We start from the raw sequence: 23,468 nt of genomic DNA on the forward strand, positions 1-23,468 counted from the left end.
AATATACCGAAACAGCAAATCTAACCATAACATTAAGTGCAACTGTGTTCTTAACACACAGCACTTAGCAAAGGCTAACATGATCAAGCCATCCCCTCACACGTGACCTTCACCACAGACAATGGGCCTCATTACAAGCATTCCGGTCTGGAAACAATGGTGCTGGTAAGCTTACCGGCACTGCTGTTTCTGGACGGGCATACTACAGGTCTGCCTGCCGGAGTCGCCGGCCCCAGCAGGTCTGACCCTGCCATACACAGCAGCCATGGTAGGCAGACCGTCACAGATGCACTGGGCAGTTAATAACGGTGCTGGGGCTTCCGTGTTCCCCATTCCCATCTAGTCCTAAGGGACTATTACTATTTACCGGCGCAAACTTTCCAGACCACTGGGGTTGTAATACCCCAGTTTTACCGGCAAGTCAATCACCAGAAAATATTTACATGTCTGGCGGCAACCCGCCCGGTAATACCGGCATGGTTACTGCCGGACCCGTAATGAGGCCCAATGTCTCTGTCACTTACTCCCTAGTACCCTAGTAGTCTCGGCTTCCCAGTCCAATGGAACGGTGAAGCACATGGCAATACCAAGTTACGCATGAGCCACTCCAACATGGCGGGTTGAGAACAACATGCGGATGAACAGCATACTGATGGACACTACACAGGAAGATTCTCTGCTAGTAAAGACCAGCTTGCTGATCTAGGAGAGGTACAGCCTGCTGTGCCCTGTTAGGCAGAGTTTGTATGCAGTACCCTTTGGGACCACTACACACAACTATGACTACAGGTGTAAGCGAAACCAACCTTTGGTATAAGTCTCTACTACACAGTTTTGTGGTAGCGCTGCTGAGCAGTCAGACTTATCTCAAGAAGGAATGTGAGCTGTAAGGATGTCACACAGAGGTTTATAATTAGAAGTATTCAAATAGACACTTACACTCAAGGTTTCTTGGTAAAAGACTTATTAATGTATTACACAGTCAGTTAGAAAACATTCACTAGAAGGAGGCAATCTATATCACACAAAAATACACTTCAGTACTTCACAATATCAGGTTCTGAGGCATTTATACTACTTTGATGGAGGAGCAAAATGGCATTCAGAGCATTTGAAGTAGGAGCAAGAAGGCATAAGTTAATACAATGGATATTACAGCTACTCTTAAACAGTGAAAATAGTTTGAGTTCGCCGGGGGGCAGGTTCAATGCAATAGGTTAGGCCAAAGTCAATGGGCTAATGTCTTGTATAGGATAAAGCAGTTCTGGAAGTTAAACGTAAAAGTCGTTGCCAAAGTTCTCAGAAGTAGTTTGAAAAAGAAAGATTCAGATGTCGGGTCACAAGCTGGCTAGGCCTGCAATTTGCCAAAGTTTCAAGCACTTTCGTAGTGAGAGGCAAGCTATCTCAGTCAGGTTTTCACAGTACCTTACAATGAAGAAAAAGATGCAGCTTAAGATGTCTGTTCCTGGTAGTTCCTGCAGATCTCTCTGTTCCTGAGCCTCAGTCATTGGGACAAGAGGGAGGATGTCAGGCGACTCCTGCACTGCACGGGGCTGGTCTAAAAGCTGGCAAAGGCAAATCTTCGATTCCGGTAGCTGTCGTCAAGCACACAAACTGTTGTCCCTCTCCCTGGCTATTTGGTTTCCTGCAGCATGCTGAGGAAAATACAACCAGCTCAGAGAATGGTGTCCAGGTGGTGTATGAGTTGATTGGTCCCACCAACTCAAAGTGAGATGTCCTTGAAGGGCTTCTCTTTTGAAATGAACTTGCTGATTTGGACCTGCAGCAGGGCTTCACCGGGCAAACCAATGGTCCAGTAGTTTCAGCAGCCGTCCTCATCCAGCTCGTCTTCGGTTCTTTTGTTCCAGTGGTCGACTCTGCCTTCCAAGCCAAGAGACTTGCCTTTTAAAAAGTTTTCTCACATTCAATTCATTCCAGCCTAGCTTCCACTCACCCAGCAGGGTGGCTGTCCTTGCCGGACAGTCAGCCAGTCAATCATGCCAGAGTGCATTTGGGTCTCCTAAGAGACTAAGCACAGGGAGTTTTGGGAAACTCCCTCACTTCCTGCCCACCCTCAACACTCGGGTGCCAGAGGCGGTCTTCAGTTCTGAAGCCCACCAAAGGCGTAGGAACAAAGGGACCAAACTTGGTTTGGCACATAGAGACAAACTCTAGAATGACCTTTCCAAAAGAAATGGTGAAAAAAGAAGACCGGGACCCGTTTAAACAAAGGAGGCTCAGACACCATCTTGAAAAACATGGTTCCCGCGATTTAACGCTACCAGTGTTCGCGGTCGGGAATAAACATGGTAGTTCATTGTAAAACCACTGCCACTAACCATTTTGAGAGGAAAGGCTAGCATTTGACTGCTACATGAGTTTCTAGACATAGGGGATACTAAGTAACCCCTCCAGCACTCTATTGTAAGATAGGGTGTGCTGGGTCTAGGAATTTGGAAAGACTAGTAAAGTCAATTTCACTTTACTTTCTCTGGGAAACAGTAGTCTATCCCAGCGAAGGTATTTAAACTTTAGGAACAGCCCAAAATGCTTCCCTGTGTAACTGCACTTAGGGTGCTGTGTGACACACATGAAAAGATGATGCCCATGGAGTTGTCGAAAACTCCATAATCAAAGAACACAAGAGTAAAACACACAGAGTAAAACACACATCAAAATACATGACCGAGTGGGAAAAATGGCTCATACTCTCTCCAGGTAAAAAATCAAGTCCTCAAAATCCAGCAATGTTGCTGGGGGTCTCTAAGCAGAAGGGAATTAGCACATTTATGAGAATTTTCTCTAACACTCGTCCCCCCCGAGACTAAGGGACAGGAGGATTTAATCCACCCCTGGATGAATCTCGTTACTCCAGTCGGTCATACATTATGGAGAGAGCATCAGCATTATGGTAATTACACCCTGACCTATGTTCAATGGTAAATTCAAACCCCTGTAGGCTGATTGACCATCTTAACAATTTAAGATTTTCCCCTTCATCTGCATTAACCATCTCAAGGGTTGGTGTTCTGTCTGAATCACAAAAATAGATCCATACAAGTATGGTCTAAACTTCTTCAGATACCACACAATGGCAACACACTCAAGTTCTATGGTTTCCCACCTTGTCTCTGTGTCCTTCAGTTTCCTACAGATGAAGCAGATGGGCTGTTCCATACCGTTCTCATCCAGCTGACTCAGAACTACACCTATACCTGTTTAGGAAGCATCTGTTTGGACAATGAAGGTTTGGCTGTAGTCAGGAGCTCTTAAGACTGGAGCTTGGCAAAGGGCTTTCTTAAGTCCTTCAAATGCATTAGTGCACTCCTCATTCCACCTGACCTTCTTGGGGAATTTGGGTGAGGAGACCCCATACAAGGGAGAAGCTATGGACCCATAGTTCTCTATGAAGTTCCTATAATAAACAGTGAGACCTAAAAAGGCTCTCACTTGGGTTTGAGTAGTAAGGGTGGCTCCTTCTTCTACAGCTTATACTTTGCTAGGCAATGGCCTTATTTCACCTCCTCCTACCTCATGTCCAAGGTAGACCACTTTGCTCTGACCAATTTGACATTTACTTGCCTTTATGGCCAGATGGGCCTGCTCAAGAGCTTGCAAAACATATCCTAAGTGGTCAACATGTTATTTCCAAGTAGGGCTAAACACTGCAATGGCATCCAAGTATGCCATGCAGAAGTCCTTCATCCCATTCAGAACTTGATTAACCATCCTTTGGAATGTAGCAGGTGCATTCTTTAATCCAAAAGGCATAAACCTAAACTGGTAGAGGCCTGCTGGGGTCGAAAATGCATTTTTTCTCCCTGGCATGGTCTGACAGGGCTATTTGCCAATAGCCTGACGTTTGGTCAAATGTACTGAAGTACTTGGATGAAACAAGTTTGTCCACCAGCTCATCTGTCCTAGGTAAAGAATGGTCATCAGTCTTTGTGACTGCATGTAGAGCTCTATAGTCCACACAGAATCTCAACTCCTTGGATCCTGCCTTTGGCACTAGTACAACTGGACTAGGCCATGGACTGGTAGATGGCTATATTACCCCGAGATCAAGCATCTCGTTGACCACTTCCTTTATGTGGGCTCTTAGAGGGTTTGACATCCTGTAACCTCTGCTTTTAACAGGTAAACAGTCACCTGTGAGCATATCATGCTGGCCCCAAGGGGTCAAGCCTGGTGATAGTGAAAACAGAGGGCAAACTGATTTAACAGAGGTTTGCACTCCTCCTATTATTCCAGTGTTAGTTTAGAAGAGAGATTAACTCCTTCTATCTTCCCATCTAAAGGTTGTCCCATGAGGAGATCAGGTAGAGGTTCACTCTCCTCTTCCTGAGCAGAATTTAGAAGCAAAGCTCCCACTTCTGGTCTTGAGACATAGGCTTTTAGACGGTTGGCGTGAAAGACCCTTGGGGCCTCTTTAGGGTTGCCTAAATCCACTAAATAATTGACCTCTCCAAATGTTTCCACAACCTTGAAGGGTCCAATCAATTTGTCCTGTAAGGCCCTCTGCCTTGTAGGTACCATAACTAGAACTTGCTGGTCTTGAGTAAACTCAACCATGTTGGCCTTCTGGTCATTTCAATGCTTCACCAGATCCTGACCTGCTTTCAAGTTATCAGATGCTTCTGTCATCATGTGTGACCATAGAGAAGCTCAAAGGGACTAAAAACCAACTTACACCTGAGGCACTTCTCTATAAGCGAATTTAAGGCATGGCAGTAGAAGGTCCCACTTTATTCTAAGAGGTTCCTCTAAAGCACCTATCCTGCTCTTCATAGTTCTATTAAACCTCTCTACCAACACATTTGTCTGAGGATGGGAGGCAGTTGAGAACTTGTAAGTCACTCCACAGTGTTTTCACATGGTCTGCATGAAGTGGGACATAAAGTGTGATCCCCTGGCAGAGATGACTTCCTTAGGAAAACCTACCCTGGTAGAAATATCATGTAGGGCCTTAGCAACAGCCTGAGCCATAACAGTCCTCATAGGTATGGCTTCAGGATACCTAGTAGCATGGTCTACTACAGCCAATATAAATCGATTGCCTGTAGGGGTGGAGGGTCTAAGGGACCAACAATGTTGATTCCTACCCTCTCAAAAGGGACTCCCACCACTGGGAGAGGCACCAAAGGTGCCACATTCTAGGATCCACTCTTGCCAGAGGTCTGACAAGTGTCACAGCTCCTATAGAATGCATCTACATCAGACCCCAATTTGGGCCAGAAGAAATACAGAGAAAGACATTCCTTGGTCTTCTCAAAGCTGAAGTGACCACCCAAAGTAATCTCATGGTCTAACTGTAGGAACTGGTGTATTGTCTCTAGAGGCACTACAGGTCTTCTGTAGTCCCCTTGGATAGACACAGTAGGTTCCCTGTAGATGAAGCCATCTTCCCAGTACAACCTGTGCTTCCCTGGCTCTTGCTCGTCCAGCTGCGAAGCTGCCTGTTGGCGAAGTCCTTCAAGAGTAGGACACTCTCTTTGGCCTCTGCTGAAGTCTGCCCTACAAGAGCCACCTTCTGCCAGTAACGACTGCAGCTCAGGATGGTATTTAGGATCCTGATCTCCAACAGGGGGAAGGTCTTCTTCCAGCTCTGAATCTTCAGCAGCTGATTCAACCTTTCCTCATTGTTCCTCACATCCAGCCTCATGCTGGTGGATCAACCACAGGTGTGACTTTGGACAGTACTCTCAGGGATGTCCTTGCGGGTTACCCAGGAGTGCTCTCTGGCTTTTTCCTTGAGACCTTGGGTTTCCCCTTTGTCTCCTTCTTCTTGGAAATAAGCAGTTAGTAATTCCTGTGGACTGGGTGTTATAGTTTCTTCAGTAACATCCTCTTGAGAGCCTGTTAAGGTACTCTCTCTGGCCTTCTTTGTCTGCTCCTGTTTTCTTTTACTAGGAGGCCTTAGGGTGCTTGAAACAACTCCAAGAGTTTTTAAGTCATTCCCCAACAGGACTCTCCCAGGCACCTCACTTTGTACACTAACAGGTATTCTGACAGTCATGGTGTTGCACTGGATGAGAGCTGGTAGTCTAGGAAGCATTTGGACAGAGCCTCCAGCAAGCGTAATGAGGTTTTTTGGTGCCTTAGCAACATCTTCAGGTTTGAACAAAGTTTCATCCACCACTGTAATGATGGCCTCAGTGCCTCTAATGGCTGGGGTCTCCTGACCATTCACAAGTACACTGTCCTTGTAATATTCTTTTGTGTTATCTGGAATTGAATTATAGACATCTAAATTCTGCTGTTCCCACAGACCCAGGGACACTAGAGAAACACTGGCAGAGACGCCAATGGGGTCTGCAGCCATTAGTTGAAAGTTTCCACTTGCCATATGTACTTCCCCCTCTGGGGAAAAGGCTAAGGAGGCAGTGTGGACCCCTGAAAGGTTACCCTTGCATCTGGGATCTCCTTTCACATGGTCAGTAGACCCACAAGCATAACATTTTCCAATTTCTTTTTACAAATGGGGGTTTCTGATGTCCTCCCTTTGCCACCAGAGGTTTCATTAGCCTAATTTGGTTTCCCTTGTGGCTTGCCCTTTATCTGTTTGGGCCCCTTTTTTGGATTGGAGGTATTATAATTCTCTTTGCCATCCTTCTTTTGCTACTTCACATCATCCTTTTCTGAGTTGCCCCAGAATCCTTGTGAGGAGCCCTTTTGCCAACCCACAAGTCAGCAGCCTTTGCTAGCTTCTTTGAATCAAGTTCCTTGGAGTAAGCCAAGTGCTGTCTCAGCTCAGGAGAGCAGGCATCAAAAATAGATTCTAGCAAAAATAGATTTCTCATTCCTTCAAAGGTGTTAACTCTGTAACCCTTTACCCAACCATCTAAGGTCTTCAAAAATGCTCACACCCAGGTAGCCCAAGTAGTATCATCATGCTTCTTGAGGGTCCTAAACTCTTAAGGTACTGGGAAGGAGTTTCCCCAAATCTAGCTATCAAAGCTAGCTTCACATTCTCATACTCCAATCTTTCAATTTTCCCCAACTCCATTACAGCATCAGTTGCAACCTGGGGGAGCCTAGACAAAAGCCATGGAATCAGCTGATTCCCTGTACAAGCCTGAACCCCATAGTTATACTCAAAAGCAGCCAACCAATCCAAAATATCAAGTTTCTCCTCATGCATACTCACAGTTTCCTTAGGCATGCAAGGTCTCTTGGGATTGGAAGACCTAGAAGACTCTGGGAGAGAACCATTTTCAAGAGACAATTTTTTCATTTCAAAAGCATGATGCATTTCCATTTCTCTGAGTTTGATTTCTTGATGTTTACTTTCAGTTTACACTCGGAGACTTTTAAACACTAACTCAAGTCATATTTTTTCAAGAGAGACAGATTCTGGATTCAGTACTGGACCTGGTAGGGTCCCTGTGATTAAAGGTTGAGGCCTAAGAGCATGTTGAGGTGAAGAGGGGCTCACATTGTGAGATTCCTCTAACTCTTCCTGCTCATCAATAACATTCAAGTTAGACTCTGAATCATTATCATCCTCATTAACATTTTCCACATTTGCTGAAGGAGTTGGTGTTACAGACCTACTTCTCAGACTTTGAAATTCCAACAATCTTTCAACCAATTCGTTTTTCTTTCCTTTAACAGGCAGATTCCTGACCTTACACATATCTTTCAGTTGATCTACTGTTAGAATGAGCAGGGTTTCCTGTCTGAAGTTATCCATGTCAGGCATGATAAAATTTCCTTTCTAGTGGTGCTTAGCCTTGTGAAGGTTACTAGCTGAAGATAAGTAAAGCAGAACTCTCTATGTAACAACTATACAATTGATCCTTACCGCTTGCGACCAGTGTTTGATATAGTGTGTATGCAGTATGCTTTGGGACCACTACACACAACTAAGACTACAGGTGTAAGCAAAACAAACCTTTGGTATAAGTCTGTACTACAGTTTTGTGTTAGCACTGTTCAGCAGTCAGGCTTATCTCAAGAGGGAATGTGAGCTGTAAGGATGTTACAAAGACGTCTGTAATTACAAGTATTCAAATAGACACTTATAGTCAGTGTTTCTTGGTAAAACACTTATTAATTTATTACGCAGTCAGTTTTAAAACATTCACTAGAAAGTGGCAATCTATATCACACAAAAATATACTTCAGAACTTCCTCTATCCCACCATCAACCACTGTAGACAAATTTCTGCCTGTAGGAACACATGACATGGGCAACATGTTCATAATCGGTGGCAGAGCAGGGCACAGGTAATGCAGCAAGAATCAGAGGTAATGCTGCTGAGCCAGTGTTGTTGGGAAATTAAGAGTACCTATTTTTGTACCACGCAAGTCCAGACATTCCCATTGGGCCATGGAAGACTGGTGCGTGTGTGTGTGTGTGTGCAAGTGTGAATGCAAGAATGTGTGTGCATGTGAGTACAACTCTGTGAAGGCTGCGTGTATGTATGTGTGTGTGTGTGTGTGTGTGTGTAAGGGGCTAGTGCTTGCTGGGGGGGGGGGGGGGTGGCTGCTATCAGTCCCAAGAAGATGCCAGCTGTTTATTTATGGCCCTCCAGACATGTTTTGTACATGGGCCACACAGCAAACCGGTACATAGGAATGCAGTCATACAGCGGCACATCCAGAATGAACATGTCTTCTTTCTGTGGCAATATTGCATTACTGGAAAAAATTAACACGAGTGCATTGTTACATTGCCCACACCAGCATTGTTTGGCACACCCACCAAGATTGTGTTCTGACAGTGCCAGTTATCCCGAATAGCCTCCATAAGTATTTGCGTATTGTGGGAATAATCACAATATTAGGCATTGCAACCATAGGAGTTTTCTTGACATGGAAAAACTGCTTCATTAGGCATTGCCACCACTAGTAAAGTTGCCATCCTCATCCTAGCATTATTGGGCACAGCCACCAACATTGTATTCTTGAAGAGGCAATTTGGGTATTATTAGGCAAAACAAGTGCATAATTAAAGTAGCAATACTGCCATTATTAAACAGAGTTACCAAATGTAGGTTCTTAAAGTGGATATTGAGCATGGCTAGCTGCAGCTCGAGTGCTCTTATAGTGGAAATCATGGCATTTCTATGTAAGCCAACATCAGTGTGCTCTAACAGTGGCAATACTGGCATTATTTGACAGTTCCAAATGTTGGTGTTTCCTTAAAGTGGCAATGTGGGGATAAATTAACACAGACAATGTAAGCGTGGTCCTGCAATGGCAGTTCTGCCATATATTGTTGAGGACAGCATGATATTGTCATCTTACAGCTGACATTATAGGGTACAGCTAACATGAGCGTATTCTTACCGGGACAATACTGGCATAATTGGGCACAGACAACCTGATTGTGTTCTGACAGTGGGACTACAAGGATATATTTGCACAGATAACATTAAAATGTTCTCTTATGTTGACAAAACACTGTCATGTTGTGGGCACTGCACAGGCATCATGAAGTGTTTTACTGTGGCAGTATGTCATATATATATATAAATATACATATATTTTTTATTGTACATATAGACAAATGTAGACTTTATACAAAATCATCAATTCCAATTACAAAATGACCAGCGTCAATAAAACCCATCACTCATAGCACAAGAATATTCAAAATGTGCAATGTCATATACTATTATTTTTTTTACTTTAATTTATTGGCCATTAATAATACGCCTATACAACAAAAGTTGTTTCAAGGCGCAAAATTATAAGTAAGGCATCATGAAATGTTTTGTAAAACGCTCTTCTGTGCCGTGGGTGGCCTGTAATCCACTGGGCTTTTTCATGTTTTACCCAACACCACCAATTATATACATTGTATGACAGCTTACCACACTCTTCACGAAAAAGTCTACTGTAAAATGCAAAATCGTTGCCCATTATTGTAAAATTCCACAGAGGGGGACCTGACCCAACCCCCCATTGGTTGGTTGCGGCTGCCCCGCGCTGCTCAGTCACTTTCCCTCTTTAGTGGAACTTGCACTGTATGACCCTACAGTCCACAGGGTTAACGGCTGCCACAGATACACTGCTTTTATCACCGTCCTCTTGATAGAGCAAAGTGTCAGGTTAACCCTTGTGTTAGACTGTCAGAGAGACTGGGGAATCTATGTCTCTTTTGAAGTGAAACGTTTAAAAGCCTCTTGTGAAGAGAGCGAGCATCTGCATTTCTGTTAGGGCTGCCAGCGAAGCTCCTAGTGCCTGTCCCCTGGAACTCAATTGCTCTCACCAAAGAACGCATTCAAGCCATTTCCAACATCTACTCTTCATAATCCAGGGAATTCCAAGTGTTTGGAAGCGACCTACACCTATCCAGTCTGGCTGAAATAAACCTGAGCGCTTTCACACTTCACTGCTGTAAAGGTTTCCTATCGGGAAACTGCACACAGGTGTTGCTTAGAATACCAGTAAAGGAAGGACATAGGAACGTTTGGAAGTCAATATATGTCTACATTTTTACCATTATTCCCATTCCTATGATTCTGTTTACTCATTTAAAAAGACGGACACGCTGTACGTAAAAATAAAATGTTAATGGAATGTTATCCATGCATTATGACGTGACTTGCTGTCATATAAGTAATATAAGGAACGCTCTGTGTTGCTCTATTGTTTAGTAATGGAGCAAAACTCCATTCTCAAACTAACATACATGAAGTCAATACATTTATCTTTGCTCCATTTTGTGATAAAAGGTGCTCAAGATTAAACAAGTAATGACAGCATGAAAAACATCAACAACTGGCATATTTGCAACCAGAGCATATCTTTTCATACGGCATGCACCCACAAGTACGTGCCACATACGCGTTACCAAAACCACTGCCAGGACTTCAAGCGGTGAAACAGCCAGTGCCCATATATTGATTGTTACTGGCACAGCACATGCCAGATAGACTATGCAGCGTCTAGCTCCAAGGCCCGTTATCAGAAAGTCATTTCAGCCAGGCAGAAGCTCAAATCAGCAGCTGAGGTCTACAGTAGGGTCCACACACAGGTTAGTTGTTTTTCACATGACAGGGGAGACTCTGTCAGCTGAAACCTAAGCAGCAGTTGAAGTCCTTGACACCAGATCCCAGAAGGTCATGGAGAGCCATTATCTGTATGCAATAGTAGACCTCCTAAATGATGTGCACACCAGCTCCTTAAACAACTCCAGGATCCAATGCATGATATGCAATAAAGATGACCACTGTGTTGAGTATGTTCCTTCGCCGTCCGAGAACAATTTTGCAAGCCCTCTTTGACATCTCATATACTAAGTCCAACCACTCAAACATTACACAGAGTGAAGTGCGACCAAAGGTGAGTACAGCACCTGCCATAGTACCAACATGTGCATGTTCTCACAATCTGTGCACTTGTTCAACTCCAGGGACGAAACTTGATGGATTTTCAGGATATTGTATGGGAGGACTGGTCCAGGAGACCCCCCTCCCATGCCTCTTCTCCCCCGGTGAGGTTCATGGCTCATCAGTTGTCCTTCCTGCTACCAGGGCCCAGGTGGTGGGTGGGGCACTGGCTGAAGACATTGACCAAACCTGCTCAATTTAGCTAGGCCCTGGAAACCATTTTGTCTAATAAAAATGGCTTGAGCCCTGTGCACCGCAGCACGGCCCCCACCCTTGTAGAGTGTCACTTATCCCTGTGGCCACAGCTCCCTGGCAGATCCGCTAAGAGCCCGTTCCCACGAACAGACGGACATGAGCTAGTGTTAGATACCAACACTGTAACATTTCACCTTCCGCAGTGTATCGCTGTTTCCAGCATGACCCGGCCAGCAGGGCCTGGGTGGAAAAGAACTGTACAATGGTCCCCTGACAAAAGCAAAATCCCCAAATACTAATGAGCAAACCACATGTGATGAAAGCGTTCTCTCCACAACCTCTCTGACTAAAAAACCTGTAAAATATATGAAAATGGCAGAATGGGTGCTCATGTGACATTAGGGATGAAGCACCCACATCCCTGTAGCTATGCGCAAATGGTAAAAGCGTCCCGGTGGTTTTTCATGTTATGTGTGTTATCGAGAAGACTGCACCCCACGGTCTCGCGCCAAAACTGAACTAATGCTGCTAGAGTGCAAAGGAAGACAAATGCAACCATATTGAGGGCTCATGTAAGGGGTGCACGAAAATGCACCATATGTGTGTCCAAGCCCACTATGTGCCACTGCCGCCAGTCTCAGTGGCGGGTTGTTCCTGCGTGCTCCACCAACCTTACTACTACCTCACTTACCGTGTATGTATAAGCATGTAACAAAATGTTGTAGTTGTTAAAAACGTAGTGTACAAGTAATGTGCTTAAATTGGCCATATGGATGGCACTAGCAATGTCAAAAACATGAGCTTTGGAAAGACTCAATGAGTATTGTATATTATATGAATGTTTATGTCTCTTCCACCTAAAGTCTGCAACACACGAGGAAAATACCTTTGTGAGCACACGCAAGGCCATTCCCCCTTCCTCTTAGTGAAGCCGGCCAGACGAAAAAGCAGAGGCCTGTGCTGCCCTGCTCCACCTCCCCCAACTTGGCTGGAGCCGCTTCAAGCATTCACATTCCCCCGCAGCACCCAAGGCCACGGCCTGCCACCTGAATTATTTACAACCCAGCAGTAAACACCGGCCTTAAAACACAGATCCAAAGGCGCCCTTTCTTAGGCTCCACGACCCACCGGCTCACCTTAGGTTAATGGCCCCTGTAAAATTAGGACACCCAATATTATGGCAACATTACAAGAGCACATCCGTAATGACTTCTAACAAGACATGATAACACGGACCGCCTGTCCCATGCCCCGAGACCCAACCCCACGACCTCTGATACCCGGTCAACAGGACGATGGTAACCATGTATTGATGAATCGCCAACAGACCCCACTCTAGGTGCATTCCTCCTGTGTTGCATTAACCTGTAGAATAACCTATTAGAAGATTTACCAGGCAAGATAATATTGCAAGGTTGAATGACTGCGGTGTGCGTGGCCCTAGGGCAGAAAGTCAGGAAAGACATTCATCTCTGACACTGGCCACAGTTGGCACAACAACACCGTCCGGAGGAGCCCAGCTGACCTGCCAGGCCCAGCCCAACCCACGAGGGTAACAAGTGACGTCCTCCAGCCAGAGCAAACCACATCGCAGCAGCACCTATAGCTAGTCGTCGCCACCCAATCCCTACGAACTTGTGCCCCCTATAGCATGTAGGTTCTTATGATGTTTTTTGTAAATATATACGCCTGTCTTTGCTATTGTCAGACAGAGCGCTCTCGGAGTTTGCAGAGTTATTTGCATGCCCTATTTTGATTGATAAACTCCCATTTAAGCTCACCCGCACTTTGTCCTGGCCTTATTCCCATCCTGGGAGAGTCCATTTTTGTCTCTCATTGTGGGGAGGATCGTGCTATCTGGGGACGCTTGCCTTCAATATCCGTCATTATAATACATGAGGAAAAGTGTGCATATATTTAGAGTCATTGTATGCAAATGTACCACATGAAAATTAATGAGGGGTATCCTGAAAGCCTGGCATGGATCCTGCCCTGAGGCCTGGAGTTCGACTACCCTGCTCTAGAGACAGAGAGCCATAGACCAAACACTGTTATTGAAACATGGAAGCCTGAGTGAATACAACCTCTAGTTCTGCCACACCTCATTGAAAGTATGTCAGTATCACCTGAATTCCAGCATTACGATGATCACAATTGTCTGGCTGCAGCCCAAGAGTCAATGCCCCGGCTAAAACCACAACACAAGTTTAGTGCGTGCAAACGTTTAGAGCATCAGGGACGGCTGAATTTTGCTACATAGAAGGAATGGGATAAAGCCACGTGCCATTCAGAACCTGCGTGGAACATAGGTGCCCCATCTCTGCTGGGCCATATGAAAAGGCTCCATCTATTGGTGTCGTAATGACATTAATTGTGTTTCCACCCTGGGTCTACCTTTGCCACTGAACCTGTGTCCCTCTGTACCCCTTAGACTCATGTCCTCCCGACTGCACCCTTAGTAGTATATTCTTCTAAATAAATGCTTATCTTATTACTGTATCCCCGTGTACACTCTCTGTTGGGTCACACCTACACTTGTGCTATGTAAAACCAGCACATACAGACTATATACGTGTCAAAACCTCACATACTGTCAACCCTGAAAGCTTCAGGGAACTGGAATATCTGTGACAAACGGGTGGCTATCGCCACTCCAAAGAGACTAATAAGAACCAGGAAAAACAGTTGAGCACACTGCTGTGGCCACCCAGTGTCGCCAAGGTCATTGAGAGAGGTAAGAAATGGCACAAGAAGCATGAAGAACTTCAACTTGTCTGGGATGATCTATTGAAAATGTTAGGGGCAGTCCCTCTGTATGTACTGATCACTGCATGTCAAGGACGCCATTTCACCAAAATGCCAGGGGTGGCGGATGTAACATCTCATGAAGCTTGACCTCTGATGACATCACAGAAAGTGATGTAATTTGACCCCACCCCCTAAGTGACATCACAGGAAGTGATGGAACACAACCTCTCACCCCTTGACAAAACAGGAAGTATCATCACACAGCATTGTTCCTAAGTACACTACCAAAAATATGGTTACAATATCACTGTAATGTGATATACATTTCATACAAGAATGGATCACCATTTGTATCATTAATATCATTGTGTACAGGCCCATATTACCAAATTACTGAGAATGTAAGCAGACGTCCAAGGCCAAATGATATGTTAGTGAATAGCACTTATGCTTAAGCGTTTTGGTTAGAACAAATACACATACTATATCACCCAACCTGTGTTGGTACTCATTTATCAACCTCAGAAAAATAAAAGGTTGAGTTGGTTTTGCCTGGATTCGAACCTGCAGATCACACACACATACCAGCAGCGAGTGCTAAACCCACTGAGCTATCTTACCGGCTATAACTAGTTTACCGGCTATAGTCAAATGAGCAATTACATGCCTTAATGTTCTCAAAGTCAGAAATCAGATAACACTCTTTAGTGGATACCATTAAACTGATAATGAGATTTATCAGCAGTCCAGTTCATCTGCAGATCTAGTGTCTTGTAGGCCACATGTAAAGCCTGCGTGGATCTACTTTTCAGGCTTCAGAGGTGAAGGCAAGCGTCCCCAACCAGCACGATCCTCCCCGCAATGAGAGACAATGACGGACTCTCCCAAGTCGGGAATAAAGCCAAGACAGAGTGCGGGTGAGCTTAAATGGGAGTTTATCAATCAGAATAGGGCATGCAAAGAACTCTGCAAACTCCGAGAGCGCTCTGTCTGACAATAGCAAAGACAGGCGTATTTATTTACAAAAAACGTCATCAGTACCTATATACTATAAGGGGCACAAGTTCAATGGGATTGGGTGGCGATGACTAGCTATAGGTGCTGCTGCGATGTGGTTGGCCTTGGCTGGAGGACGTCACTGGTCAACCTCGTGGGTTGGGCTGGGCCTGGCAGGTCAGCTGAGTTCATCCGGGCGGTGTTGTTGTGCCATTGTGGCCAGTGTCAGAGATGAATGTCTTTTCCTGACTTATTTGCCCTATGCCATGCACACCACAGTCATTCAGTCATTGCAATGTTATCTCCTTTAGTAAATCTATCAATAGGTTATTCTACAGGTTAATGCAACACAGGAGGAATGCACCTTGTGAGGGGTTTGATGGTGATTTATCCGTGCATGGTTACCAGTGTCCTGTTTGACCGGTACCATAGGTCGTGGAGCTAAGTCTCTGGGCATGGGACGGGCAGTACATGTCTTTCTGTCTCGTTTGAAGTTATTATGAATGGGCTGTTGTGTGTTGCCGCAGTATTGGGTGTTTTCGTTGCACCGGATCATAAGTGTGAGGTGTTCCGGGGGGTTGTGGGGTTTACGAGGGGGCGCCTTGGATTTGTGTATTCAAGCGGAGGTTTACTGCTGGGCTGTAAATAATGCAGGTGGCAGGCCGTGGCCTTGGGTGCTGTAGCGGGGACTACAAATCTTTGAAGCGGCTCCAGCCTAGTTGGGGGAGGTGGAGCAGCGTGGCGCAGGCCTTACCTCTCTTATTTGGCACACTTTGCAGGGTTGGGGGGGGGTGGCCTTGCACATATTCACAAAGGTATTTTTCTCGTGTGTTGCCGACGATTAATGAGAACATCATAAACATTTGAACATTCTTATAATACTCATTTGGATCACTTGAAAACATACATTTCAACTCACTACATGTCTCTCGAATATAGTCAGTCTAAGCACTTTACTAGTACATTATATTTTAACAATTACGGCATTTAGTAATATGCATATTTATTTGCAATACGCGAGGTAGTAGTGTGGTTGGTGGAGCATAGAGAACGAGACCCGCCATTGTCTGCGGCGGTAATGGCATATAAGGGCTGTAGATATATATATTACATGACTGGCACATTTGCCCGCGTCTTTTCACCCGAGCCTTATGTACAGTTGCATTCGTCCTCCCCTGCACTCTAGCAGCATGAGTTCAGTTATGGCGCGGGACCGCGGGGTGTACGGTTTTCAATGATACATATAGAGAATAATCCCCCGGAATGCTTTTTATCATTTGCACATCCCTGCAGGGGTGTGGGTCCTCCATTGCTGGTGCCATGTAAACATGCGTTTCATACAATGATTACACAATTTTACAGGTTTCTTTAGTAGAAGTAGTTTTATGGAAAGGATACACGTATTACAAAGTTTTTGACATTCGTATTTGGGTATTTTTCTGCTTTCATCGAATGACCATTCTACAGTTCTCCCCATCACCCAGGCCTCGCTGACCGGGTCATGCTGGGAGCAGTGATACACTGTGGACGGTGAAATGTTACAGTGTTAGTATCTTATGCTAGCTCATGTCCGTTTTGTTCGTGGGAACGGGCTCACAGCGGATCTGCCAAGGTGCTGCGGCGACAGGGATAGTTGAAACTCTCCGAGGGTGGGGGCCGCGCTACAGTGCGCTGAGCTCACACCATCTTTGATAGGCAAAAATGGTTTCTGGGCCTAGCTAAATTCAATACGTGTGGGCAATGTCTTCAGCAGGTGAACCCTCCACAACCTGGTCCTGGGTGGTCTGAGGGGATGCCCAATGAGCCATGGCCCTCACCTGGGGAGGGGATGTAGGCAAGGAGGGTTTTTTGGACCACTCCTCCCCTACAGAGGTTAGCAAGATGCATATCAATGCGAGTGTTCATAACTGTGCTTTGGGCACTCGTTACTTCATACATGCAAACAAACATCCTGAACAGCATGCCATGGAGATAGGAAATATAGACACATTACAAGAAAGCATTAATTGTGGCACAATGAAATAAAGGGCCACTGTATGTGCTATGGTCAAACACTTCTACACTGTACACAAGCTTTTAGGCACAAGGTTTTTGTCAAGTGACCGAGGACACTGAGATAGAATGTCTTGTGATTATCGTAACAGGGACAATGGCAGAAAAAAACATGCTATAATTGCAAATTGTGAAAAACAAAATACGTACTCCGAAATGGATGCCTATTATATTCTAAATGCTTTTGCACATTTGTGTCAGCATTGTGATTTTGTGGTGTTTAAGAACAGACTAAATCAGTGACTCACCGCCTGAAGTGTGCCTGAAATAAACCTTTAATGAGTGTAGCAATTATTGTATAATAATCCAGAAAGACTATTTGTTATTCGGGTCACTGCTCAAAGTGTTACACTTGTGGAACCCCCTGTTTTTTTTTAAGAGGCGTGACAAGAAAGCCAGCCACTCTAGAAGCAAAGAGCCACATGGTGCTGGCCACAGCTCATGTGCTTACATGTTCTTTTTCTTTTAGGGGTAGCAAGGAAGACCACGTGGGTAGTAAGGAGTAGCTCAGTGGTCGCAGGGGTGATGCCCGGCGACCCACAAAGAATGTCCCTGCTGCTTGGCTATTCAAAGTAGCAGTTGCTTTGCTTGCAGGGAAATAGCCAGTAGTACAATTTGCACCCGTGAATTTACTATATGTTAGTATCGTTTTCTGAGTGAAGATCACACCATTCCTTTTACTATTTTCACAAACTAATTGTTTTGCCATATTTTGGTGGTGGTGTGTTTTTTGGGAAACTGTTTACAAGGGATCCAGAAACACAGTAGAAGGTATAATTGTGACCACCACCATATTACTAGAAGGGCATTAAAGTTGCATCAGGAGGTTTCACGGAAAATGGTACTGACATTTTTATTTTCACGCAGGACAAAATATGTATATGTGAATGCGGTTAATAAAGCACAAAAATAGATGGAAAGCAACAGAGCTCTGTTTCACACGTGTTTAAAAGGGCGTAGCGCATGAGAGGGGCTTAAAAACCATGAGCACCTAAAACGGGACATTTCAAATGTGGTTGTAAGGGCATTCCACGTTGAGTGGTGCCCAGCGGCAATGGCCGATCGGTCACTCTAAAAGGGGCAGAGGAAGTAGGGCACCAAACAGTAGATCACTAATTGCACCTGAGATGTTTCCAATGCCCACCATCCTCCAGCACTCCCACTTACCTCCGGAATCAGTCAAAGTGCCAATTTCACTATTGGGCTATTCAGGTACAGGAGGGTAGGGAGGGCAAGTGAGGGTGGCATGCAGGGTCCAAAAGGCCTGTCACGTGTTCTAGTGGGTGTACAAGAGTGGGTGGTATGCACTTGCCCCCTTTATCATTGATGATCCGTGGCCTTCTGAAATACAGTCTAAGAGGACACACAACACACACCCTGCTGCAACGGATAGCGCTCCGGCAACGTTGGGTGATTCCTTTTAGAATGGATGCCCTTAGATTTAATAATAATCACAGACAGCATTATCTGGGAAGAGGCTCAGCTTCATTTATATGAGCACCTACTTTCGAGATTATGATAGGCAAGTAATTCAGCATTCGTTTTTCAGTGGTGAATCGTTATTTCATGGCATCTCCAAGCGTGATCAAGTGAGCAGTGGCTGTATGTTATCAGGTGTTATCTCACAGGGGATGCCACATGACCAGTTGCCCTCCGCTTGACATTTCCGGTAGCCCTTAACCCGCATTTATCCCTTATCACTTTAGTTCCTGCTCTGCCTTCACCCTTCCTTAGTTGTCTTTTCGTTTCACCCCCATCTGCGACCTTTCTGGACATCAGCTGGTTGTTAATGACAGAAGAGGCCAGTAGACAGCATTGTTAATAATAAATGAAACAATTTGGCCCTCTCCGTGGTAATATGGAAAGAATGAAATACAGGCACTCGGCCTGCCTCTGTCAGCTTCTTTGCTGCTGCATTAAGAGTATATGTTGGTCCTGCTGTGGGATCCCAATTACCACAGTGCAGATACTTGGCAATTATGCATAGCTCTCAACTCACACGCTTTTGGCGGGTGTCACCCGCCCTGTAAAGGGCGGACTCACCCGCCAAGCCTCCTGCACGCCCATTAATTCCAATGGGCGTCTCACCCGCCAAAAACAAAATCGGGTGATTTCACCCGCCTTTGCAACAGAAATGGTTGAGAGCTATGAATTATGAGCAGGAAACAAGCAAGTAAGGATGGGATTGGAAGCATCGGCGCGCGCTGCGATGTGTTTCAGAAGTGACCTATATTGCGTTTTCATTGCAAGATCAATAACGACACCAGATACTACCTAGATAAAATGCGAAATGGCCGCTTATAGCATGTTAAATTGGGTTAGAATAATCTCTTTCGCCCTCTCTGTATCACTTCCGCCTCCTCATCTCTCTTCCTGTGTATCACTTCCACCCTCTCTTTCTCTCGCTCCACCTCCTGACCTCTCCTCTTTCTCTTGCACACGCGCTTGCCCTCTCCATCTGCAGTCAGGCAGAAAGCCCGACCACCCCTTCGCCCCCACGCCCGCCCCCCATGGACAACAAGAGGTAATCTAATCAAGCACATGTAAACTTTAGCTGCACTGCAGAACGTGTCGCCATCAGTAACATACCATCAGGTGATGATTTATACACGGAGTGAAGCACATTCTGGAGCTTTAATGTCAACCAATGGAAACATGTATAACATATTGAGATTGTTTACCTGCTTTCTAATCGTTTCACTTTCTGCTGAAATTGTTCCTCATTAAATGACGTATTTAGAGCTCGATGCAATCTCTGCAAGAAAGATAGAAACAAAACGTTTCAAAGAAAGTATCAAAACGGAAACTTTTCTGTTTTTAGCTGTCGATAATATAAACCTTCCTCGTTTACATGTATGTTATTATATGCATACGTCCTTCATTCCTGCACTTTCGAAAGAGTAAAATATCGCCTAAATATGCCTCAGGGATGCACATTTAACTCTTTCAGCCTGAAGGGTTCAAGGCTGCACTTCAGTTGGACACTACAATTGATTTGAGCCTCTGGCGGACGGATTGCAAACAGGTCAGTTTCTTGGCCCGGGCAAGGCGGGCAGCTGCCCGGGGTGCAATAGCCCCCGGGGGCGCAATTGTCTCGGTCCCTAGAGCCTCTGAAGGGGATCAAATTCCCCAGTTTGTGGGGCGTTGCATTTCTGTGGGAAAAGTTCCGCGTGTCAGGTGCTGGCGCTGCCCTGACATTACATGAGTCAGAGGCTCATTTTGACCACTTTTGCGCGGGGGGGTGGCGGTAAATGCACAACAATGAAAACACTTGAGGTCCTCCTGCAGCTAAGAGCAGCCGCTCCCATCACAATGCCGGCAGGAAACTGCTAATTGTGGGCCATTTATCACTGAATGGTTTCTTGCTGGCATCATGATGGGAGGGGAGGTGCAGTGGGCTGTGGGGAGTTGGCGTGCCTTGCAGGAACGTACCGTTGGCCCCGACACGGTACAAACGGAGACCCGTTTCGGCCCATGGTGCGTCCCTGCAAGCCCAGAAAATGGCCAAAATAATCGTTAAAAGCAGAGCTATTTCTTTCATGCTTCTTCTTTGCCAAACTTATATCAATTACACTTTAAACCACTTCCATGGCACTGGGGATGAGTTGCTTCATCATGCTGATAATAGTTTTGACCAGTGTTGCTGAGTAAATATTCTTTAAGCCACGACCCGGTTTATTTATTTATTCATGCAATGTTTGTCGGGTACATGGACACGGATAATTTATTTATTTATGCAATGTTTGTGGGATATCTGCATCCGACAAGCATTGCATACATAAATATACAGGTACCCGACAAACATTGCATGAATAAATAAATAATCCGGGTCCATGTATCCTTATAACAAGTCAGACTTTGCTGTATCAAAGCATACACTTGATTCCCATTGAAAGAATTTTAAAGTGATTGATTATTGGGTTCAGGTGTCTCCTTGTCATTGCCCTTTTGGCTTAGGTTGCCTCCAAACCCCCTTCAGCATCTTGTGTTCTTTGTTGGTTGTATATATTGCATCCTGTGCCATATTCATGGTCTCTTGGTGTGCCCAGTCTTCATTATCTGCAGCCTAAGTGGGACTGGGGCATACAATTGTCTTGGGCACCAATTAAAAAGTGGCCCACCGTTGCAAATGGCAATGCATTCTTTGTGTGACGGACTGTTTGACTTTGGGTAGGAGTTGCTGAACGATGTAGTTTGGGAGTGGCACGTGGGGTGCGGTGTGAGTGGCGCGTGGGGTGCAGTGGGAGTGTCACGCGGGGTGTGGTGTGAGTGGCGCGCGGGGTGCAGTGGGAGTGGCACGCGGGGTGTGGTGGGAGTGGCACGCGGGATGGGGTGTGGGTGGGGGCGCATTCCTAGTGTTTCGTCCTGGGCACCAAATGGACTAGAAACTGCCCTGATTGCACAGAACTCTGTGACATCGTCGATAAACTGCCGAGCCACGTTACGCAACACTTTCTGGGAGAAGAGGGGCAGGATAGAACTAACATTTCCCAACCTATCCATCCGTTCACCTGAAGGGAACGTTCCTGGCAACAGAGCAAGGTGAAGATGTAACAGGGCCTATGGGGGGCCATTTCAAAATGATGTTTGGGCCCTCCCGCTTGCCTTACAGTTGGGAAAAACACTCTGAGGCACCAATGTGGCCTTAAATTATAACAAAGCCAAAGCAATGCAGCGAGGTAGTTAATAGCTGCAGATTTATGGAATTATTTATTTTTGCATTTCTTTCAGCACACCAAACCTAGGGTGACCAGAGGTTCCGGTTTGCAGGGACTGTCCTGGTATTTGGTGCTCTGTCCTTGTTCCTCAAGATTATGTTCCCATTGGAAACTGCAGTGATCCCGGTTTTTTGTAGTAGGTCTTCATGGCTGGCAGGCAGGAATGCACAATCTCGAACAGAAGAAATGCTGCATTTTTCAACTTAAGATAGTGATAGTTTGTGATAAGTTAATTGTAACGTATTTATTTAAACAGTGACACTTAAACAGTATGTAAAACCACTTAAAACCCCTTCTTCTCCAAACGCGATATAAATGTGTTTAAACAGTGTAGTGCCTTGACAGCTACTTTCAGGAGTTAGTCCTACTTTTATGTTTTGCCCGGTCCTGGTTTTTTACTTTTTAAATATGGTCACCCTAACCAAAACCTTGGGCATCAGGGTGCTAGTTACAGAAGGTACATATAACATTAGTGAAGTGCAAGAACATGCACAGCAATTACAGAAAAATTGTTGTGTGTATACAGACTAGCAAAGCCTCACCTCATGGTACGGGGGGCTACATCCGGCGTGCAGACAACCATATGAGACATAATAGGTGTGTGTGTGAGCAAACTGGTGAAACCTCACCTTATGGTATGGAGGCTTCATGTATGACTGTATAAGTCTGTGCATTTTTTTGTTTGCATTATTATTTAGTTGTTTTCAATTCATATATGAGACAATATATTTATAAAATAAACTTTTCACTGTACATTAACTGTGCACTAGATTTATTTAACAATATATGTGTTGCATTTGATTTGTTTGGTTGCTTAAGTATAACCTCAGCGGGTTATACCATCATTTTTCTGGATAGCAATTGTCTTAATTAGTAGACAGCTCTAAATCGTTCCTGGTGGGGACATAATTTCTGTGTACTTATTGGAAAGGGCTTTGGGTCAGACCCCCTGCTAAAGCCAGTACTTTGCTGAGCTCACCCTTTACCTGACTTCTGGTTTCACGCATAGGAATCCTTCCCTCCATTGACTATCTTTCACTGCGCGTCATCTGTTACCTCAAAGGATCAAGGAAAATTGATGTTTGGGCCTTTGAACCGTCTCTTTGATAAATATGGCCCCATTCTAGCTCAACTCAGAACCTATACCTGCTTCTTCATAGCCAGACATCCACCCATGTCCTTTTCACTCACCCATCTACCCCTCTACCCCCTCTCTCTCTTCGGTGCACCCTTTCTTCATTGTCTTCACTTGCCTATTTCTTATACCCTACATAGTGCATCTTGACCTTACCCCATTCTGCCTTTTACTCCCTCATTTCCTTCCATTCTCTGATAGCTTTCAGCCTCAAATTGGTGTAACTCCTGCATCAATCTCCGCCACCCCATCTTTCTCCTTGCCCCATGTAACTGCATC

The 23,468-nt window shown here is 45.1% G+C and overlaps 1 protein-coding gene across 1 annotated transcript in view; it reads right to left on the minus strand.

Moving 5' to 3' along the window:
- The window catches only part of GRIN3A (glutamate ionotropic receptor NMDA type subunit 3A), a 1,167,194-nt gene that overhangs the window by 114,286 nt on the left and 1,029,440 nt on the right, over positions 1–23,468 (minus strand). The window contains exon 8 of the mRNA XM_069630814.1: positions 20,018–20,091. Within this exon, the coding sequence (XP_069486915.1) occupies positions 20,018–20,091 (74 nt within the window). The remainder of the gene's footprint in view (positions 1–20,017; positions 20,092–23,468) is intronic.

Source organism: Ambystoma mexicanum, chromosome 6q (genome assembly GCF_040938575.1).
Source record: "Ambystoma mexicanum isolate Mex_15411 chromosome 6q, UKY_AmexF1_1, whole genome shotgun sequence".
Lineage (NCBI taxonomy): Eukaryota > Metazoa > Chordata > Amphibia > Caudata > Ambystomatidae > Ambystoma > Ambystoma mexicanum.